Source organism: Hylaeus volcanicus, chromosome 8 (assembly GCF_026283585.1).
Source record: "Hylaeus volcanicus isolate JK05 chromosome 8, UHH_iyHylVolc1.0_haploid, whole genome shotgun sequence".
NCBI classification, from domain to species: domain Eukaryota; kingdom Metazoa; phylum Arthropoda; class Insecta; order Hymenoptera; family Colletidae; genus Hylaeus; species Hylaeus volcanicus.
In genome coordinates, this window is record NC_071983.1 from 8,464,375 (window position 1) to 8,485,108 (window position 20,734).

A 20,734-nucleotide genomic window follows, 5' to 3' on the forward strand; every position below is an offset into this window, starting at 1 on the left:
GAGGAAGTGTGTTCGATACATGTATCACACGTATTTTTGTGTTGCGTGTATGCCCGTGTCCGTGTACCGTATTGTGGTCGTATCTAGAATGAGCGTGCAAAGTCGGTAGAAAATTTTGGAGCCTTCGGGGAGGGGGAAGTAAGTCTGGTACCTTCGAAGCGCTATATTACTCGCTATATAGCGATTTATGCTAGAATTAACCCTAAAAGTCGAACGAAGAAGAAGAAGAAGAAGAAGATCGTGCCGTCTCGTTTCGTTCTCGAGATCAAACGCAGCCTTCGCCAACCGGACGAAAGGATAAACGTATTGCCAGCCACGAGGATGAAACGCCAACTAATTTTCAATACATCGTCGAATGCAACTAACGGCGCGATAATAACTTCAACCTGCCCCCTCCTCTCCCCCCTAACCCCTTCCCCCCAATTTTTAATCGGTACACACGCGTGAATCTCATCCGTACGCTATGCAACGGTAAAATCAGGCGGATATTGGATATTTTCAGTTTTCGCTCGGTTTTCCCTTATTTTTCTTTTGTTCGTAAAACGCGCGCACTTCGAAGAAAATATTCGCGAGCTCTTCGAAGTCGCGCGGAACACAACGAGAAAAAAAAGGGGAGCTTCCTCGCGTTGTTTGTCTTCTTTAAATTCTATCGTTACCTCGCTCCCTCGGTCCCTTTCTCTCTATCTCACTCTCTCACTTCACGGTTTTTTCTTTAGAAAATAATTTCTATCTGTGAGTTCTTCACTTTGTCGTTCGACTTCTTTCCTTTTTTTGTAATTTTTTTTTCCCTTATTGCTGTCAGCGAGAGCGTCGAGCCGTACGAATAAGAAACGGGGAAACAGGGACCGAACGCTTTCGTCGAGATCCCCTGATTCGACCTCTCGCGGGAACGGAAGCCGCGCTTTCGTTGTCGAGAATCGAGCCAAGAGTACACGTTTGATCGTTCGTTCGTGCGGTCAATTCGAACGGGTGTTCGTCGTGCAACTTTTTATTCCTTCCCGATACGATTCTCTTCGCTTACTATTCCGTTCGAAATAACCGCAACGTCGAATCGCCATCACGGCGTGGGAGTGAGGGCTTCTCAACACGAGAAACCGCGAGACTAAACGAACAACGGAAAAATCGGATCCAAGGTAAACGAGAGGAAGTCCAGAGTTTCTGCGATTCTCGAGAAAATCTCGCGCTTCGAAGCTTCGTTCTTTTTCGTTTCTTACGTTTTGGCAAATTCGAATTACTCGAGATGGTGTATCGACCCGTAATTTGGAATTACAGCTATCGTACCGTTAAATATGAAAAATATGTACAAAATCAGCGACGACGATGCTCGATGCGTATCGCGTTCGCAACGATGCGATCGTCGTTTTGTCCTCTCCAGTCTCGCGTGGATTACATACGCTCTCCTTCTTCGCCAAAGCACTGGTATCGCGCGAGAAGAGTCCCACGAGCGTTCCTTTCCGGAATTTTCCGTTTCAGAGCAGAGTAGTTCATTTCGAAAAAGGGCCTATGGCATTCCTCTCGTGCAAGAGACAGCGACATACGTGGTGCACGCGTTTCGGGGGAGAAGATGGTGGATGTGTGTGGTGTGTTTGTATTTGTATACACGTATGTAGATCGTGGTAAGTTCGAAGCACTGTTAGTCGGTATCGCACGGATTGACCATGACCTGGATGCGTTCGATTAATCGAAATACAAAATAGACTTTCAATCGAGGCTTCCTCCGTCCGGAGAAACGTCCGAATTTCCCCGATAATAATATCAAAAATCTAAAACGATCGAGTATCGCGGCTAGAAGCCGGCAAGAGATCGGCAGGGACACGTGTACAGAGAGCGTGTGTATGCACGTGTGCATATTGGTATGAGTATATGTATACGGTACTCGAAAATCCGACGAGTCGTAAAAATCACCGTTCGGCTAGAAACTTAGCAAAGATTCGCGCGCTAGCAACTCAACAGACGAACAGACGCGGTCGATCGAAAAGTCGCTAACCGAAACCCGTTTAATCGTTACGTACATGCAGCCGTCGATCAACTTAAATAACGGGCGTTTGTTTCGCTTAACCTTAGTACCCCATCCTTAAATGGCTATTCGATCAGCTATAATGTAATCTTAATTAATATTGCACGCGCCGGCACACGAGGGCTGCTAAACGGTCGTTTACCTAAGACGACGAATAACTGCCCTCTTAATCGCGAAAGAACTTAATTTATGCGTATGCACGAGACTCGCGAACGACCCCGAAGTACGTCGTCGTCCACGCCTTCGCGGATCGCTCCAGCGAACGTCGTCCCGATGAAACAGAAAGGAATCGTAACAAAGGTTTCCTCGACGATTTACCGAACCGAAACTACTTTGGTACCCTATTGCCTCTGAAACTGGGACACGATCGTGTCTTATTTTCCTAGAATTCTCACGGTACTCGAATCGTGTCATTCGTTCCCTCTTCCTTCCAATGCTGATCATCTCTCGTTCGTTCTCTGGTCGGCAACATCCGAACGGTACACTTCCTTTCTTCTGTTCGGTATTTTTCTTTTTTGTGTTTTTTCCTTTTTTTTTTAAATATTAACTACGCTTAAGAACTAAGCTCGTATTATTATCGTTAAGTTGGTGTACCTTTAAGTCGAATATTACATTTTTTTCTTTAACGTTATCGGCTATCGTTATCGATTAAACACGCTACGCGAACCATGACGTCGCAAACGTCGGAGCTATACTCTTCGATGCAACGAGTTTCACCGTTCAGCCGAATATCGTTCTGTCTCGCTAATGGCGCTCTCGCGGGGCTGCCGTTCTCTTCCGAGTCCCTCCAGCATCGCCAACGCGCACATATATTATTACGCTACGTGAACTCAGTGTAATCAGTCCTCGACCCTACGCCTCGACTTTGTTTCTCTTCCCCTAGAAATGAATCGTTGATCGTTGAAAACCCAATGCGTCTTTCCTTTTACAATGTTCGTGTGTTAGATTTCCGATATAGGCCAACGAAGCGCGTTGATGTATCTTCGTTCACCCGTCCTCGTCGCTTGTGTACTCCCCGAGTGACGATCCTCGAGAACGCGACGGAAACTCGCGCCGCGTCCCGTTCGATGGTAACGCCCGGTGCGTGCCCCTTTCTCACCTTGGTCCGTTCTTAGGAATCACGGTCTCTTTGCGATCCGTCAGCGTCTTTTTCCCGTGTGTACGATATAGGAAGACCGAGTGGCTCGGTGACGAAAATAATTCTCCCGTTTAAATCTCTTTAAAGCATGCCTTCCCCTGTTCTACGCCGGTACAAAATATCTAAGCGAGCTAACTATGACCGCCCCCCCCCCCCCCTCTGCGACGGTAACGGGGCGAAGCTAATTATAAAATACCTTCGCTCGATTTTGAGTACCGTCAATCTATCAGCCCCCGCTAAACCGTGGTTACGTACTCGCGCAACTCTGTCGCCTGGACCAAGCTGTCGTTGGTGAACCACGGGTCTTCGTACTTGGGCACCTCCTCGCTGCGAGCCCTGTGCGGCCCGCGTGGCCGTTCACGGCTACCCATGCGCGGCACCTCCTCGCTCAAGGACCTCTTCGTGATCCCCATGGTCACGGGGACCTCCAACAGAGCCTTCGACCTGATCAACTGCGGCCTCTGACGGGACTTTGGCTCCTCGCTGGCGGCGCGAACGATCACGGTGGGGGGCGCCAGTCTCTCCTCCCCTTGATGACCAACCTCCGATCTGGCCCTGAATATCTTCTTGGATAAACCACGAGCCTTCGCGATGCTCTTCCTGTGAACCGGCGGCGGTGGCTGCGGCGAGTACTGTTGCTGGGATCGTTGCCTCTTCACGGGAGACGTTGGAACCAGAGGCGACCAAACAGGCGGGGAGAGATCTACGGGAGACTGCACTCTGGGCGGTGTTCTCTCCGGCGACTCATCCTTCCAACCGCCCTGGTAAATCGGAAACGCGGAGATCTGGTTTAAGATTCTCCAACGGAAGTCCTCGTCGTCGTCGGTTCTGCAGGGTGTCGCCTCGGGGGGTGGATGGTGAGTGGGCGTCACGTTGTGGAAAGGCGACCAAGACTTCTTATCCTCGGGTTCCTGAACCGCAAAGCTGCCGCGGCCGTCGCCAGCGGATGGTGATCCGTCGTACGGGCTCCACTTGATCTCGCTGATGTGCTTCGGCTCTCGTTTCTTCACCCCTATCGTTGGCAAGGGGGAAGCGTCCTCGTAAGGAGCCCATTTAGCGTCCGTGATGGTGATCTCGGGGGATATCAGTCGTCGGACGATTCTGTTCTCCAGCTTGGTGATCTGACGCGGATCGGGTTCCGGTGACATGCTCCTTCGAATGCTGTACTTCGGTCGTTCTTTCAAGCTTTTGCTCTTGAACCCTTCCGTGGAGTCCTGGCTCCTCCATCTCGATTTTTTGTCCTCCACGGGTAGAGAGAAGTGAGGCTTCATCGCCCACCTTGGCCGAGGTTTCTTCCCTTCCTCGGGGCTGACCACCTTTTCCTTGGCGCCCCATTTCTTCGACGTTTGACTGTCGACTCTCGCATGAGAACGTTCCAGCTTGGGCCTGACCCTCTCGGTCTTCTGCGGCCTGATGTCCTCGCTGGCGTGCTTCTTCAGTTCTGGTCTTTCCGTTACAGGCGCGGATGATTCTTCGGGTCGTTCCACGTTCAACGACGCGGAGTAGTACAGCTTTCTCTCCGGTTCTTTGATCACTGGTTTCTCCGGTTCCGGTGGTTCTATCGTTTCCAACGGCGGCGGCGGTGTCGGTGGCGGTGGCGATGGCGGTGGCGAGGGTGCCAAGGTCTTCGATTTCGGACAAGTGCATCGTGGCTTTGGGTTGGGCAACACTTCCGGCACCTGGAGCCATCTGGCCTCTCTGGCCATTCTGGTATCATCGCTGCTGTGCTTTCTCAGATCGTGCATCGGCGTTTGCAGATAGTCCGGCATCACCGACCACTTGTCCGTCTCCGCACTGTGGTGCTTTCTGAGATCGCCGCGTTGGACGTCGTGAGATTTCTTCTCTTCGGGCGTCAAGCTGTGGCAGCTGCATTTCGTTCTCTTCGCCAGGTCCAGATCGGTGTTGGACGTGTGCAGAGCCCACCGGAACTCTGTTCCCTCGCTGGTGCGTCTCTTCAGATCCCATATCGCGTCGTCCGGCGACAGAAAACTCCCGTCTGCCCATCTAGTCTCGATGCTTCGATACTTTCGCAGATCCCCGCGTTCCCTGGTAACAGTAGTGGCGTCCGTCGTGTCGCAGCTGCACGTTCTCTGAGACGTGGGCGTTCTCTGACCCTCCAACGGTGCTGGGTCGATGGAGTCCAGATCTTCGATCGCGAGTAAGATCTCCTCGCGACGCTTTTGTCCGCAGGACGGGCATCGTCCGCTCGGCTCCCCGTCGTCGCGGCTAGATCGGTGATGGTGACGATGATGATGGTGATGGTGATGCTGATGAGGCTGTCGTTGCAACGTCGAGGTTGAGGTCGATGCAGAGAGGTCAAGCTGCGAGGGCAGCCCCTCGTCGTCGCGACGGCCGTCGTCAGAGTGTCGTGACGTCGCAGCCGTGCCTGGCGATGCGCACCAGCAGGTGTGTGTAGCTCCGTCAAGCCGCCTTGGTGGGTACCGCGACTCCGGAGACGACGAGGCTCCTCTCGAGGCCGGTACCAGGCAGACTACCTCGATCCCCAGCTCCGCAGGCCTGTCGTCCAATGGTATTTACGTTCATTTATGTGTTAAACTATTCGAGACAACTAGAGTGTAACGTAATGCTTCGTAACGCGTCTTAGCTAATCAACAATGCGTCGAGCTAATAGAATAGACAAGGGTTCTGGATATCAATGCGTGTACCTTCAGCTCGGTGAAGATCTCCGTGAAAAATCCTGGCTCGCTGTTGATTCTCAGCATCTCGGAGCTCAGTCGATTGACGATCAGCAAGCACCTATCCCAGAACTTGTCTTTGCTGTCCTCAATGAGGAACGGTTTCAGGGGGTAGCTGATTTCGTTACCCATGTAACTGTAGCTCAAGTAGAGGCACGTCAACACCGTCGCCTGAAGTTCCCTCTCGGAGGCCTCGTCTCCGTCCACCAGCTCTCTCACCAGCATATAAACGAACACAACGTTGGCGGGATTGATGAAGGCGACATCCTGCGAAGGAAACGACGAACGTTAGAACAACCTTCGGTTATCAATTTCTACTCGAAACGAACACGAAACTTATACAGAATTGATCGATTTACGGGGATTGCACATCTGTAACGAAATCTGTAAATATCTAAGCTTAAATAAAATATTTTCTTCCATTAGTTTTATTCAAATATTCTCCTATTTCATTTTCAGTCGTGTCTAACACGTGTATCGTTCAATTTTTCATCGACGTGTGAATATCTAATCTTAAATAAAATATTTCCTTCGATTAATTATCCTATTTCACTTTAATTCGTGTCTAAGACGTATATCGTTCGATTTGACATCGACGTGTCGACTGTTCCGTCAAATCTCTGCCTAATCTCAATATTCATAGGTAACGATTATATAGGTAAGACACCTAGCCATCTTAACGTTAGCAGGTAGATGTCGTCCATTAAGCAGCATGGAATTTGAAATCCAACTCCTGCGAGAACAGGGCCAGACAGAAATTTCATGTACCCCAACCGCAAGAGCCGACCATGTATTACAGTATTCATCATCGAGTGCAAGCGAGCATCCCCTGTGTATACAGGCGAGACGAAGTGCTTCTTCTTATTTAGCAGCATGTAGACGACATTCATCGATGAGCAGAGAGGATGACTCACGTGCGGTGTCGAGTTACGTGCCACGCTTGCAAAATAGTAATCGGCGTTGTCGCATTCGACGGTGACTGCGGTCGATACTTCGATTGTGACTCTTCCTTTCATTGCAGCCCCTGACGAACGACGTTGCCCGTCTTCGTCGGCGCCCTGCGCTTGAATTTCTCGAGTAGAGAAGTTTTATGCGCGAGTTATATGCGATCTCAGACGCGATTATAGGGGCGAGTTTCGAAGGCACGCATTCTTTTATTATAGGGCAAGGTTTCTCGAAATTCTCACCTTGGTTTGGATAGCGAGACATTGGATTCGTGAGGGATGCGGGATGAATCGAATGATACAGTTCCATCCAAGGTACGTGGAACTAAATGCAGCAGATTTAACACGTTCGGTTACATTGAAATCAGCTACAGAAATTAGTTTGTGACGCATTCTGTAAGGTGAAATGCAATACACATCGACGAGTATTCTGAGAATACTATTCTCCGTGATAAAATATTTGTATAAACATGCTCGAGCACCAGATACGAAACCCTTACGAATACCGAATTACCTTCGAGCACCCGCAAGATTTCGCTGCATATTTAACGCGCGAGATCGTGGAAGGAGCTGTTTCATCGCGCCCACTTCCGACATCCGTCCTTTATCGACGGCTTCGCTCGCGTCCGGTCTCCTTGCTCCAGAAACGGAGTCCTCCGAGTCATTAGCGAATTAGGACACGGCACCTAGGTCGATCTAGCTCGAGAGAGCCTAGAGGCAAAGTGCATTGGCTTGTCGAGTACACCTAGATAGTCTAGATACATGCAGCTTGTCTAGCAACTTTAACGGCAGCTCGAAACCGTCGCTGCTGGCCATGTGGGCGCATCCATTATTGTGGCTGCGTTTAATGTACTCATCTTCCGTGTACACCTAAGTAGAGATGTTCTATAGTTCATTTGCAACTATTTATATTATATTCGTGATGGAACAAATGACTAGTCTTAAAGACACATTTTTCAATTAAATTCAAAAATATTTTACGTGGAACTCAATTGAATAATGCACGAAACAATTGAATATAATTCATACATAGCTGTATAAGATTAACGTACAAACATTTGGAAACCAAGAATACACCAAGATCCAATTAATTTTGAAATAATACAAAATTCTTGTTACATAAAAGTGTAATAAACGAATGCACCCGTTTCGATATATCTGAAAAAATAAAATATTCAGAGAGCGGTGTTCCTCTGGCCTGCAAAGTGGAAAGGGCAGTCAAGGGTTAATTCGACGTGGGTATGGCGTAAGTTTCAGATTCAAAGTGAAAAAAGTCTTTGACTCCTCGAAAGGTCTTGCTCCCGAATCGTCCTCCAATTACATCGAACGCTTTGTGATAATTAAAAAGCACGGTGCCCCGATCACAGGCCGGTTTTTCTCCAACCGCGGAGGGTTGATCCGCACGGAGATGGTTTCTCGCACAGTGGATGCATTAATGGCGGTGACCCCGCGGTGACCTGGGAAAGGATCGATGCTCCGGATGCGTTTTCTCCCTTGCCAGGAATTTTACTAGCCGTGTTGCTGGTCGTTCCACCATCGTCGCGTACGCGTCCTCCCTCGTTAGCTACGTTTTTTTAACGCGCATTACGCGGCGTAAAGCGTTCTCACGGCTGAACGCGCCTCCATGCGGCCAGGAATATCTAGGGACGTCGACACTTGGAGGTGCTGACGTTAGAGTTGATAAAAAGGCACTCGTTAGACCTGGTATGATGCGGAGCGCGGGACGGAGGGGCAATCGAGTGGAAGTTTCAGCAAGTAGACGTACGAGTCGTAGATTGCTGCGAGGAGCGAAGATGTTAGCGACAGGCGCGCTGAAATACTTCCTTTTAGCGTGTTTCGCTTTTACTTCAATCTCTTGCTATTGCAGGTATACTCGTATTGCTCCCTGACTTTACTGTCTCGAGGCAATAAATATTTCCAACCAAGTAAAATATGTCTGAACGCATCAGAACATATAATTTATTTAACATGTTATGTTTCGTCAATATCTTTACTAATTTGAGGAATTCTTTTCTGTTGTTAAGGATTGTCTGGATCTGAAAGCTTAATCTGTATTCGATCGTGTTGTATTCTTTGACATTCTTCGATTAAATGTTTCACTGTAAGGCTGTGATTTATTTATTTTGTAGCAATGAGTCAGATTTGTGTGACCAATTCACAATCTTGATGGTGTCAGGACGTATGAACTTGTTAAATTTCCCGGTCTTCGTTTATCTCTACTTTAATTATTCAATCTCAACCAAGTCGTTGCCCTCTCTCCCACGTTGATGCAACGAGAGACAAGGCACAGTGTCAATGACACTTGTAATTAACCCTGTTGCGCGAGCGTTCTCTTGCAACACTGTTACCTTTCTTGCTTCCTAATTACGGTCCTACTCCAACCTTACGCATTGTGTAGCTCGCGACTGTCGACCCTCTGCTTTCAAATCCTCCAGTCTTAACGTTACTTTCCATCCTGCGTCCCGCTGTCGACGTTGAATTTTCCTTGCAAATTCGACTGTCTCTCGCATCCCTTCTTTGTCCTCGGCGCCAACGTCACCAGCGGTACATTAGGAAGGATCAAAAATAAGTTCCGGCGACTTGCAGCTTACAAAAGCCAACGAAAGAAACTCTGGTGGAAAGTAACCCGCTGAGAGGAGTAAAAGGAGCTTCCCAGTTGCAGTAGAAAGGTGTTCTGGCAACATCGAAAAGGGAGGAAAAAAGAGGGCGGGTTACGAAACGTCGCTCGTATTATTAGCTCGTCTATTCCTGTTTTTCAGGACAGATAATAGCTTTCGATGTTAATTGTGCGCCCGGACGTGCTTTATTGTCGTGCAACAGGGAAAACTGTCGCAAAGGAACGGCGTTTATTTATACAATATAAAGTCCTCGTTGAGGCATGCGACGATACGTCGAGCTTCCACGTGTCTTGGCTGGCTCACAGAGCCAGTTCGTAGCGCGACGCTTGGCGAGGCCTTCGAGGGTTGAAAAACGAGCGATAGAGAACCACCCCGATAGAGAACGTCGAGCCGTGTATATTCGTCCGGTCGATATCTACCAGGGGTGAGCGGCCTGCACCCTTACCGAGCTTTGTAGCCGCGTTTTTCTGCGGCTTATCGAAGATTCAACGTTTCTAATTAAATTCTCGAGACTCTGGCTCGACGGAATGGACGCGGCAGCCTCTGATTCGGCCGCGCAGGACCACGGAAGTAGACGCTTTTAGCTCCAATCAGTGCCTGGACGAAAGTGCCTCTTTGATGTTTCGCCATATCGCAGGAACCTCTTTCGCACCTCCGCGTTTAATTAAATGAACATTGATCCGTCGCACTGTTTTCTAGGGACTCTTTTGTAGGCTCGAACCGTATCAACATCCTCACGTGTCGGCAGAAACTTCAACTGTGTGTGTTTGTAAACATCGTTGATTTGTGCGTGCACGACAAACTTCAAGTATTACTTTCTCGAAGTATTACAGGGCTTAATTGGTGCACGATTAATTATTTACAGGAAATGTTTTCAAGGGGTGGCATAGATTTTGGTGAAACTACGTTTGTAGTTGCAGAAGGGGAAATTATGAAGATATGCACGTTTATAGGAGACCACTCAATAATTTATACTTACAGTAAAATAACGAAGGGTACATCATCGTAACGAAACCTATCAATGTTTGCTCAGTGTTACCATACTCGTGTTAAATTCGTTCGAGAATTTTTCAGCGATGCTTTTATCATTATTACCCAACAAGTATTACCCAACAAAAAATTTATTTTATTTTTTGTTCTTCAACTTCCCCATTACGAGGAAAATCCATCGTTTCCTCGCACAGCGTATGGAAAGATAAATCCGAGGATGAGCGATCACGTGTTCGGTGCAACCGTACGCGATCATCTGTCACGAATCCGCGGAATTTGGAATCGCGTTAACTGGCTTCGTTATTGGCAAGAACAAGTGAACCTATCTTGCACGTGTTCTTCCTCCCTTCCTGCCCGCGCGATGCACACGGGAAACGATTCCAGCTGCGTATGGTTTCTCTTTAACGGGATTCGCCGCAATGACGTTCAAGCTTGTTCTATTTACCGTCTAGACGAAGTGGATTAGCGTTCTCGGTTAAACGGTCTCTACGTGTTGCTCCTGGCTCGACACTTGAGGAACGTTAAATCCGCTTCCGAACACGCGTCGGCCTTCGAACGCAACCCTTACGCGATGGATCGCGTATTGCGTCGAATATGACATTGAAATGGACGAACGTGGAAAGGTATTTCCTTCTACAGAAAGAGAAAAGGAGAGCTACTTGGTGAACTCTGGTAATCAGGTCACCGTGGAAAGTTGATAACGTTTGAGGAGAAAGGACATTGCGTAATCGACGTTGCACAACGGATAGAAACCAAAGTTAGTCGGCTAAGCCCGATTTAGGGGACAGTTGGCTTTAACCCTTAGAGTGCTCTGAATATTCTTGGACGAAGCAATCCGCGTGGATGGCGCCTAGCGGTTGAGGGGATGGAATTATTGTTTAACTATTTCCTTCAAAACGTTCTAATATAAAACATCATTCGATTTGAAGATCAATGAATCTATATGGAATCTACATTAATGAATTTATATATTTATGTAAAATATGGAGAGTACTGGTAACCATGTCTCAAGCAGGCGACCAAAACGATTGCTGACTTTCAACACATACATGCATCCACAGCACTTAAATGGTTAATGCTTTCGATTCATTTTTTCGTACAGAATCGCCATGACGTTGCTTCGATTAATAGTATCATAATTAGACTGCGGATCTTTATGCAAAATAAAATCTTTGAAAACATACCCACAAAAATTGAACCTAAGTAAAAATTCATTTTTCTCTGCAATATATATAATATGAACTTTACTATCAATATCTTTTTTTTTTGCATAGTGTGCAATTTGTAGTTTCTTGCACGTTCAAAGTTCCTATAAATGCATAAAAATCCACAGTTTAATCCTAATACTTCTAGCTAATGTCCGCTCGTGTATTTTTAGAATGAATAAATCGGGCACGTGTCAGCGAACATTTTTTTTTTTACTACTGGTTATTTTCAAGGAAGCATGTTGGACGAACGAGCGCCTTGTACATGAAATTTGTCAATGCCACCAACCGAAGTGTATTTCTCGGACGACCTGCGTGTGTCACCCTTGACTGATTAGATTTGAGCACGTGCGCGATCGATTTGCGGTTCTTTGTCGCCGCACGAAAACCTCGAAGCGTGATTTTCTATTGGTGGTTTCTACACGTTATGTGTATCCCCGTACGAAACTTCTACTAAAGAGAGTGAAAACGTCGAACACAGAATCTATGAGTTTAATCTATTTCACTATCAGACAAATTTAAAGTGTTTTACCTTGGACTTGCAATTTGTTGTTTCAAAAAGAAAATTTACGACCTTCTTTTGCCAATAATTCTTGTCTTCAACACCTGATCTTCAAAATGAATTTTTTAGTACCTTAGTGAAGATCCCTGTCATCCATATATAGGTGACGTGGTGATCAACGTGTTAAGCGATAACAAAGTATATTTTTCTACGTTCTACGCCAAGTAACGCAATGTTTTAGGAAACACTTTACCAGTACGGTCGACACTTCCGTCGTTATCATGCGCTTGGCGTCGAATTAAGTGGCACTCGCAAAGAGAAGTGGCGGCGAGCGCGACGGCAAATTATTCGGGGCATCTGATTGCCCCACTTGCGTCAAAGTCGTCGCGAATCGCGAGTAAATATGCAAGGATTGACCAAGACAAGCGTTCCGAACTTCAAAAACCGGGGCAACGTCTCTTGCATGAGTTTCAAATCCGCTTGAGGAAAGCGCGACTCGCCAATTTATTGCGGCGTTTATAGTAAACGCGACAAGCTTCACGATATTGTAATTATCATCCCGGAACTGAGTCGTGGCTATTAAAAATAATATAAAAATACTGTCGCGAGTAATTGATTGATTTAGAATTCGATGGAAATGGAAATACAGTGAACCGTATGGACGGTGAAAAATCGATGGAACGAAGTTTTACGTAACGCTGACATGGCCTTCGTTAATTCGATGCAACCACGATTTGTATCTTTTATATGGATTGAAAAAGCTTTGTTTCCGCGGCCTCTTTGTGACGCGTGTGCGGGCTCGATTTGCGTCAAGCGCTACAAAACCGTGAAAATGCAATTTTATTCTTTTCTGTAACGTGTTTACTTCTACAGTTTCGCTCATCGGTAGTGAGATTTACGTGAGTCTAGAAGAGGATTGGTCAGTTGATTTTCTACTACTGTTGAAGGAAATTTTATTCGAATAAGAATATACCGATCTATTAGGTCATCTCATAAATAATGTAGTTTTTTACGTTGCTGTAAAAAGATGTTTCTTTGTAGATCATACATAACAAGGATAACAATAAAAATATATATAAATGGAATCTTTATCACATCCATCAAACATTTTAGACCTTGCACTAAGTGATTACTAGACTAATATTATCGACATTCATTCGTTACTAAATATAATTATAGAGATTCATTTTCGATTCGTATTACGTGAAATTCTGTTAGCCCCTACATGGATTTCTAGCCTACGTAAACATCGAGCAAAAACCCGACGATTTTTATACGAAAACTACGCCCAGCGACGAGCCTGCAAATTTTTTAAAGCGATCTCGTTCTCCTCCCCGTTGAAACGTCTTTCGAGTACAAGGAACTCTAGGGTTCGGGAAGAGGTCGTCTCCCCCATGCAATTAAACTCGAAGGGTGAACGTACGATGCCCCCGCATATTTCTACACTCTCTTGAGGGGTGGCATTGCGATGTTGCCGCTGACGCACGTGACCCCATACGGAACCCTCTCGCGTATTTTGTTTGCAGCATCCCCTCGTCGCGATAACCCCTATCGATTTCTATTGTTCTTTATAATTAACGCGCGTTCCAATTTCTTTGAAAAATGAAAATACCTACGTAAGCTCGAGGAGGACTGAAAAAATCATGCTCGAACCGCTTAGCTTTATCGTATTTCACTGGAAATTCATTTAAGATCAGAAAATTTATAATCGAACGCTTTAGACATTTCTCGAATTAGTTGCAGAAGCAGATAAGGGTTGACGTAATTTAGAGAGAATGTTTACGACTTCAAAACACTGAAACCGCCCTTAGAAACTGAGCCTGCGAAAGTTAGCGTGCCAGAGAGCGAGTGGTTAACGTTCGAGCAAAGACTCGTCGGATTTGGGGTTGGGAAACAGGGTGGCTCGGGCGTTGATCGCTAAAGAGATCCTTTGACAGTGAAACCCGCGGGTCTGTACTGTATATTTTCCTACATCGTCCACTCATCGGGACGAATAAACACACAGACGAGTGCCACCCCTTATTATTCGACGCTGTGCGTGGGTGTACGTAGTTGCGTTAGGGCTACTGTACAAACTCAAATTCCAGTGGAATATTACCGCGAACTAGGGTTATCTCGAGGCTCTTTATAAACTTGAAAGTTTCGAAAATCATCAGAATGATGGCGGAGGAAATTATTAGTCGACAACACTATCCGTTACAACGTTTAACCCATTCACTGTCATCTAGGTTGTTATTTTGATAATAAAAAGTGATATTAAATTTATTGCATTAACCCCTTAAGCTACTATTTAAGCTCCAACAGACTGGGACCAAAATATGATGTTTACATTTGGTCCAAACTATACACCAGGCTCGTAGTAATCAATTTTGAATCGAATATCCGACCACGAGTCTAACACGTGGTTGTAGTTTAAGGGGTTAAAAAGAAAATTTACGATCTTCTTTTGCAATAACTCGTGCCTCAAAAGGCTACAAACTTATCCTTTGAGTAACTGCAATCAATTTGAACTACGAGACATCTCCATTCAACTTATTTTTTAGCTTCATATAAGGGCACTCTTCGATACAAATTTTGCTATAGAATTGAGAGGAATTTATACATATATTATAGAAAACTTCCTTAGAAAATTCTTTCGATAGAAATTATATTTTTATCTTGAATCTAGAACCAACGCATACCCGAAAGTATTTAAAGTCTTTGCAATAAAATTGGCAAAGGTGGCGTCAGGTAGGTTAGTTGCGCGGAAGGGTTAAAATTACCCCGTCGATTCATACGACAACCGATGGATCGTTTTCCAAGGTAACACAGCGGTGCAAACGTCACCGATGACGAAGAACGCAGATCGCTTCCAGGGAAGAGTAAATATTGTTTTCGTAGGCGGAACGTTGTCGGCTTTCCATGAAAAGCGTCACTCGTAACGCGCGACTGCTCGTGAACAGGTTGATCGATAATGACCTTCGTGGCTGCAAGTGAAAAGGGACAGCGCGAAGGAATCGCGCGAGTGTCATTCATCGCGATAAACGATGCGGCGACACGATAACAAAGAAAAATTCTCCGTTGCTCTGGAATTCTGAGTATATAATACTAGTTCGATTCTGGAAAATACTACGGAGGATTCGTACTCGCATGTTCGTGCTCGGTGCAGGTAAATCTAGAGCATGAAATGGGAACGTGATGTTGTCGCTACTTGGGATTTCAAGGTTCCTTTGTCCAAGTTTCTCTTACTGATTTGAAGAAACACGCGCGATAAACGATGACCTGACCTGATACGATATTAAGAGGGAACGCCTCTGTGATGGGTTAAGAAAATTAAAAACTGGAATTTCGTGTGGCCCTGGAATTGATAATATCTAGTAATAAATATAATAAAATGTAATTATTTACATATTCGGTGGACTGGAAAGTAATGTCGTTAGCACATATTTATGGACAGGGGTGTACGTGCACCGACGTACGCTTGGCATCCTGTCGAGAAGTCCGCGATACTAGAACGAAACCCAAGTCTGGCGATAAATGAAAATTGCATTCTATCCTTTCGCAGTAAAGGGAAACGAAAGTTCGATGGGCGGAGGTCGATCGAGGATAGAGACCATAAAATTTGCATAAGCCGCAACCGCCGCGCGCGGTGTATTAGCATAAATGCGAAATTCGCTAGTGAAATCGAAACGAGTTCGTAGGGGAAACCGCGACTCGTCGCTGTTTGATCGATCTCGTTCTCGTGGAAATACGGTGTCGCGACCTGTTCACCGAACGGTTCATCGTTCGGCCAAGTGCCATTGCGAGTGGACTTAAATGGAAATCGGTGTCTGGTTCTGGGAAAAGTGGTCTAGTCGCGCGCGGTTAATTCCCTTCGTGACATATTGTGACTAACGTGCCCTCGGCGGTTCTCATTACGTGCCGCTTATTCCCTTGGGTCACCGCGGGCCGCACATGCACCCTTAACAGAGGAAGAGAGTCGGAGTTCGATGCAAAAGAAGTCAAGGGTGCTCTCGCTCCTCCCGTAGATCTCGTTTCGTTCAAGTGGGCTGCTCTCTCGACTCTCCGAACCGATGTAAACCGATTCGGAAGCGAACGCTGACGATCGACTCGCGAGGCAAATTTCTTCCGGGTCAGCGGAAGCTCCCTTTCCATTAGAGTGGTCTGGCGAACTTTTATTTCTCGCCGTGATTCGCAGTGTTCCAACAACGCAAACGGGTCTCGTATCCACGTTAATTAACTTATTATCTCGGTACATCGGCGATAAGCTCTAATCAGTCGCGAATTAGGTAACGCCCGTATCAGGGATAGATATTAATTATCCCGTTATCGTTATTTAGCTGGGGTGCTCTCGCAGTTTCTGCCGCGTCGTATGTTCGTATCTCGAACGGGAAATAATTATTTCCTAGAATAATTGTCTATGGAATGAGTTCCTAAAGGTTTTGATCACGTTGTGATCGTTCAGCCTTGCAATGCACTTATAGCGTCACAATATATAAACAAACTAGATGCACTCAGTTGTATGACTCGCGTGGAATACTATTTATTTTATAGCTCGGGTACCTCGGGATCGTTTAAACCCTTGCTGTAGCTACATCCAAACATAGCTACGGACCCAGAGTACTGTATGAGATTATCGCGAAAACGTAAGTTACAGTTTTGAACTTTGATCGATGTTATATGAGAGAAACATGAGTTTGAGAAGACTCACCTGCCAGCCTTGAAGCAGCAGGCTTCTGTCCACGGTCCTCAGCCACATGACAGCGTCGCCGGCTTGGAAGTCTCTTAAACGGGTGCATTTCCTGTGAAGGAAGACGCCGAGGCACTTGAGCAATTCCGAGGTCGAGGCTTGGATCACAGTTTTCCTTGGCCCGGGGGGTAAGGGCTTCTGAACTAGTTTCTCGCATGTCGGGTTGTACGTCGTGTGATTATTGTTCGACGCTGATCGTTTTATCTGTCACAACGATATTTCAAATTAACTTCCACGAAATCATGTTAAATCGTTAACACGTTGGCTGTCAGACTAAAAGTAATGAAAATTTCGCCAAGTTGAAATTTCGTCTCGAGCCTGTTAAAGATTAGACAACTTATCATTTGTCGTAGTATTTAATTTTCTAACCTATTTAATTCACAAATGTTATCCATTTATGTTTTATTATCGTCTCACTTTTGGAATTAATTTGTTTAGTTGGTAATTTGTTTTGTTAGTAATTTGAAAAGTCCTGCCACCCATTTCTGGGTGACATGGCGACCAACGTGTTAATGGCAGGCAGTGTAGAACCCTGAACAGTCTCGTTCCTTGGTAATATCTTTGCGAGGGAGAAATGTACGAAACAGTAAGTGAAAACGCAAAGGAAAACACCGCGACGATCGATACGGTTTCGATCGCGACCGGGGTCAAAGCACCTTCGGTGTTCCTCGTGCAAGACTTCCGAGACACTTGTTCGAGGCTGCTTGGCGGGCACCCGGAGGAAAAGGGCCACCACCATTCGTCGCAGAGACGTACCAGTAGGTTTCCTTGCGAACTAGGGAATTCAATAAGCACCGAATCTCTAGTAATAAATGTTAAAAATTTATAGTACGACGACACTTCAGCTCGCACCTGAACGCCCACTCGCGACTGTGTAGACTTCTCATAATTTATTAATAATGGAATCTTGCATGGTGAATCTCTTTGCGAAACAAATGCTATCTAATTTCTTGGCATTCCCAAAGTACGATATTAAAAACGAAGTATCTATAGCACAAAAGCGCGCAACGTTTGAGATATAATTTCCACCCTTGGATCAGGGGTAAACGCGGGCGTTTTCATTTGGCGGTTTCGCTGGTTCAGCTATGCGCAGACGACGCCAATGGATGCGTGCCACGGATACGTAACGTAACGTTTGATGCAACCATAACAATAACATGCGAATGTAACAGGAGTTAAACGCGACGAGGGCAACAACGAATATAAGGGGGAAAAAAACGTAGCTCACCTGCGGTGTATGTACGTTCTTGTTCTGGTCGACGATCGGTATATTATCGAGCGGCTGTCTGAAGGCGGTGTTCTTGTTCTTGTTGTCGAACTTCTTCTTATTGTTGTTCGAGGTGCTGAACCGCCTCCACGACAGGGCGTTTATAAACAACGAGGGCTTCTTCAGGGTAGTGTCGAAACCGTTCTTTTCCGAGATGAGCCTGGTGTTGCCGTTGTTGTTTAGATTGATATTGTTGTTCTGCAACGAATTATTGTTCGTGGGCGGGTGACTCGTGGGCGGCGCCGGCGCCACTGTAGCCACTCCGCTCTTCTTCTCGCGATTCTTCGCGTTGTTCAGCTGCTCGTAATTGAAATTGTTGAGCGTAAAATCAGCGGGATGCTGGTGTCCCGGCGGCGGGTAGACGGAACTCCGTCTCTCCCGCGGACTGAACGAGAGCACGGTACCCATGGTGCTGGTTCGGTGCTCTTGTTGTTGTTGTTGTTGTTGTTGTTGTTGTTGTTGTTGTTGTTGTTGTTGTTGTTGTTGTTGAGGTGGTGGCTTTTGCACCGAGTGTTGCTGTTGCAACGACGGTTGCTGCGTCTTCGTTCCCTGGTGCGTGGGATTTTGGGACTGTCGATTCGCGTTTTGAGCCGGTGGAGCAGGATTCTGGGCCTGTTGGCCAGGATTTAGCGACTGATTGCTCGAATTCTGGTTTTGTTGGCCGGGGTTTTGAGTCTGATGTCCAGGATTCTGCGCCTGATGTCCGGGATTTTGACGATGACTCGGGTTTTGGGTTTGTTGGTGACCTGGGTTCGAGGTGTCCGAGTTCGTCTCGTGGGTCCGACGACCCGGATTCTGTGTTTGCTGAGACGTAGTGGGCGGAGGTCTCGGTGGACTCGGGGTGGTAATGGGCTGCGGGGGTGGCGGGAGTGCTCCAGGAACCGAGGAGTCTCTCGGGGGTCCCCTCGGGATCGCACCCCCTGGTTCGATGGGCACCTCCACGACGGGACCCACCACCTCACTCAGCCGACCTCCCAGCCTGCTGATTTCTACCTTCGACCTAAACGACCCTGTCGCCTCCTCCTTTCCTTTCTTCTTCGGACCTTATGGGCTGATTCTGCTTTCCTTTCTACCTTTGCTTCGGTGACTTCAACCACTACCGAGCACCTTCTCCTCGACGGGAGACTCTCGCGCGTAATACGGCTGAGCTTAGTCGCGAATCGATAGACAAGAACACCTTCACCAAACTATACACGGTCCAGACGCGCACACTTCTCTAGATCGAGAGACGCTTCTCCGAGTCGAGTCGCGAGGTGTTTCTTCCGCGAGGTGCCACTGGCGGGGGAAAATGTCGTCGATGCGTGGAGAAGATGTCGGTCGTTGTGCAAAATGGCGAGCGATCGATGTCTCGCCGTCCTCCGCCTCTCGGAGGGAGGACGAACCAGGTGAATGAAAATACAGAACCGACCGTTCGGGCTACCTCATCGGATATGTCCTCCCTCGTAGGTTTCGAGAGGCTACGGTGCACTCTTTTCTTAGCGAATCCACCCTCTTCTCGCGATCCCTCCGAAACAACCGTTGGGGCTGCACCAGCACATTCGATGCACTTCGGCGCGTACCGTTCCGATCACTTCGTTGATTTCTCGATCTCTCCGCGGTCGGCACTGTGTCGGCCGATGCAATCGATAAACAAAAACAAACCGTGATGGTCGTTCCCGCGGTGTCACTCTCGGCGCATAGAAATTCGTCTTTCTTTGTTCATTCTCGTAAACGAGCGATGCACCATTCGCGATGTCGCGGGGATACCTCTACGTTCACCCTCCGCGGGACGGGCATGGGTCCACGGACGAATGTGGTCGTCGATGTGCACGCTTGCGACACACACGGGGGCTATGTCGAGTTGTTGACAACGCGAGGGCTGTGCGGTTCGCCAAAAGAGAGAGTCGGAAACGGTTGCGACTCACGCGGCGGGCTCCGATTCGTGTCTGCTACTCCCGTCTTCGCCGACGTCGCCGTCGCCGTGTCCTCGTCCGCCTCGGCGTCGTCGTCGTCGTCGTCGTCGTCGTCGTCGTGGTCGTCGTCGCTCGTTCGGTCCCTACGTTTGCGTTCGTCCACCGCCGCTTTCTCCGCGACCAACCAACACTTCGCACGCCCCATCCCTGTTATCGGTGCGCGCGCAGTCGTTCGATAAACGCGCAACGTCGATTTCACGGGGGTGGAAAAAGAGAGAAGGAGAAGCACGGAGAAGGGTGAAACGGGACGGCCGCGAAGGTGAAACGAAGAGAGGGTAGCCACGCCGCATACGCCCAAACTTTTCTTTCGTTCTTGTCGCCTCGAACCGCCGCGACTGCCGGTCCTCGCTTCCTCCTTGAAATTTATGATTCGACTGCTCGCATACACCCTCTCCCCGCGCTCTCTGCTCACCACCCTCCGTCCTTACGCGAATGTTTGGCCGGAAGCGGCCGCAAGACCTGAACGTAGGTCGAGATTTTACCGCGCGTAGAAGTGGGCCTCGAGTGGGGAATCCCCGTTATGGGGTTTTCATCCGAACGGAGAATTTTATGAGATTCAGACATTCGCGACCTGGGTCGAGTCGAGGGTGATTTCGCAACAATTCATAAACAGAACAATCGGTTGTGACAGCCTTGTCTTCGCATTTGTTTTTGGCTAGTGTCATCGGAGTCGGAT

The 20,734-nt window shown here is 47.3% G+C and overlaps 2 protein-coding genes across 2 annotated transcripts; both read right to left on the reverse strand.

Annotated features, from left to right (window-relative positions):
• Positions 1-3,391: 3,391 nt before the first annotated feature.
• Positions 3,392-5,354, reverse strand: LOC128881122 (serine/arginine repetitive matrix protein 1-like). The gene is made up of 2 exons (XM_054131855.1): positions 5,269-5,354; positions 3,392-5,201 (listed from the first exon to the last, which is right to left on the reverse strand). The coding sequence occupies exons 1-2, from the start codon at positions 5,352-5,354 to the stop codon at positions 3,392-3,394; spliced, it is 1,896 nt and encodes a 631-aa protein (XP_053987830.1).
• Positions 5,355-5,440: 86 nt separating this feature from the next.
• Positions 5,441-20,460, reverse strand: LOC128881241 (cyclin-dependent kinase 5 activator 1). The gene is made up of 4 exons (XM_054132084.1): positions 18,068-20,460; positions 16,801-17,043; positions 5,822-6,118; positions 5,441-5,672 (listed from the first exon to the last, which is right to left on the reverse strand). Exons 1-4 carry the CDS (start codon positions 18,512-18,514, stop codon positions 5,577-5,579), a joined length of 1,083 nt encoding a protein of 360 aa, XP_053988059.1. The 5' UTR covers positions 18,515-20,460; the 3' UTR covers positions 5,441-5,576.
• Positions 20,461-20,734: the final 274 nt, after the last annotated feature.

What these genes read in the sequence shown, in the direction of transcription:
- LOC128881122 (XM_054131855.1), bottom strand. Translation starts at nt 5,354, where the DNA reads ATGCCCGTCCTGCGGACAAAAGCGTCGCGAGGAGATCTTACTCGCGAT. An exon ending in CGACCCAGCACCGTTGGAGG is followed by an intron (nt 5,202 to 5,268) that starts GTCAGAGAACGC and finishes TACTGTTACCAG; the next exon opens with GGAACGCGGGGATCTGCGAA.
- LOC128881241 (XM_054132084.1), bottom strand. Translation starts at nt 18,514, where the DNA reads ATGGGTACCGTGCTCTCGTTCAGTCCGCGGGAGAGACGGAGTTCCGTC. An exon ending in AGAACGTACATACACCGCAG is followed by an intron (nt 17,044 to 18,067) that starts GTGAGCTACGTT and finishes TCGTTGTGACAG; the next exon opens with ATAAAACGATCAGCGTCGAA. An exon ending in TGCTGCTTCAAGGCTGGCAG is followed by an intron (nt 6,119 to 16,800) that starts GTGAGTCTTCTC and finishes TTTCCTTCGCAG; the next exon opens with GATGTCGCCTTCATCAATCC.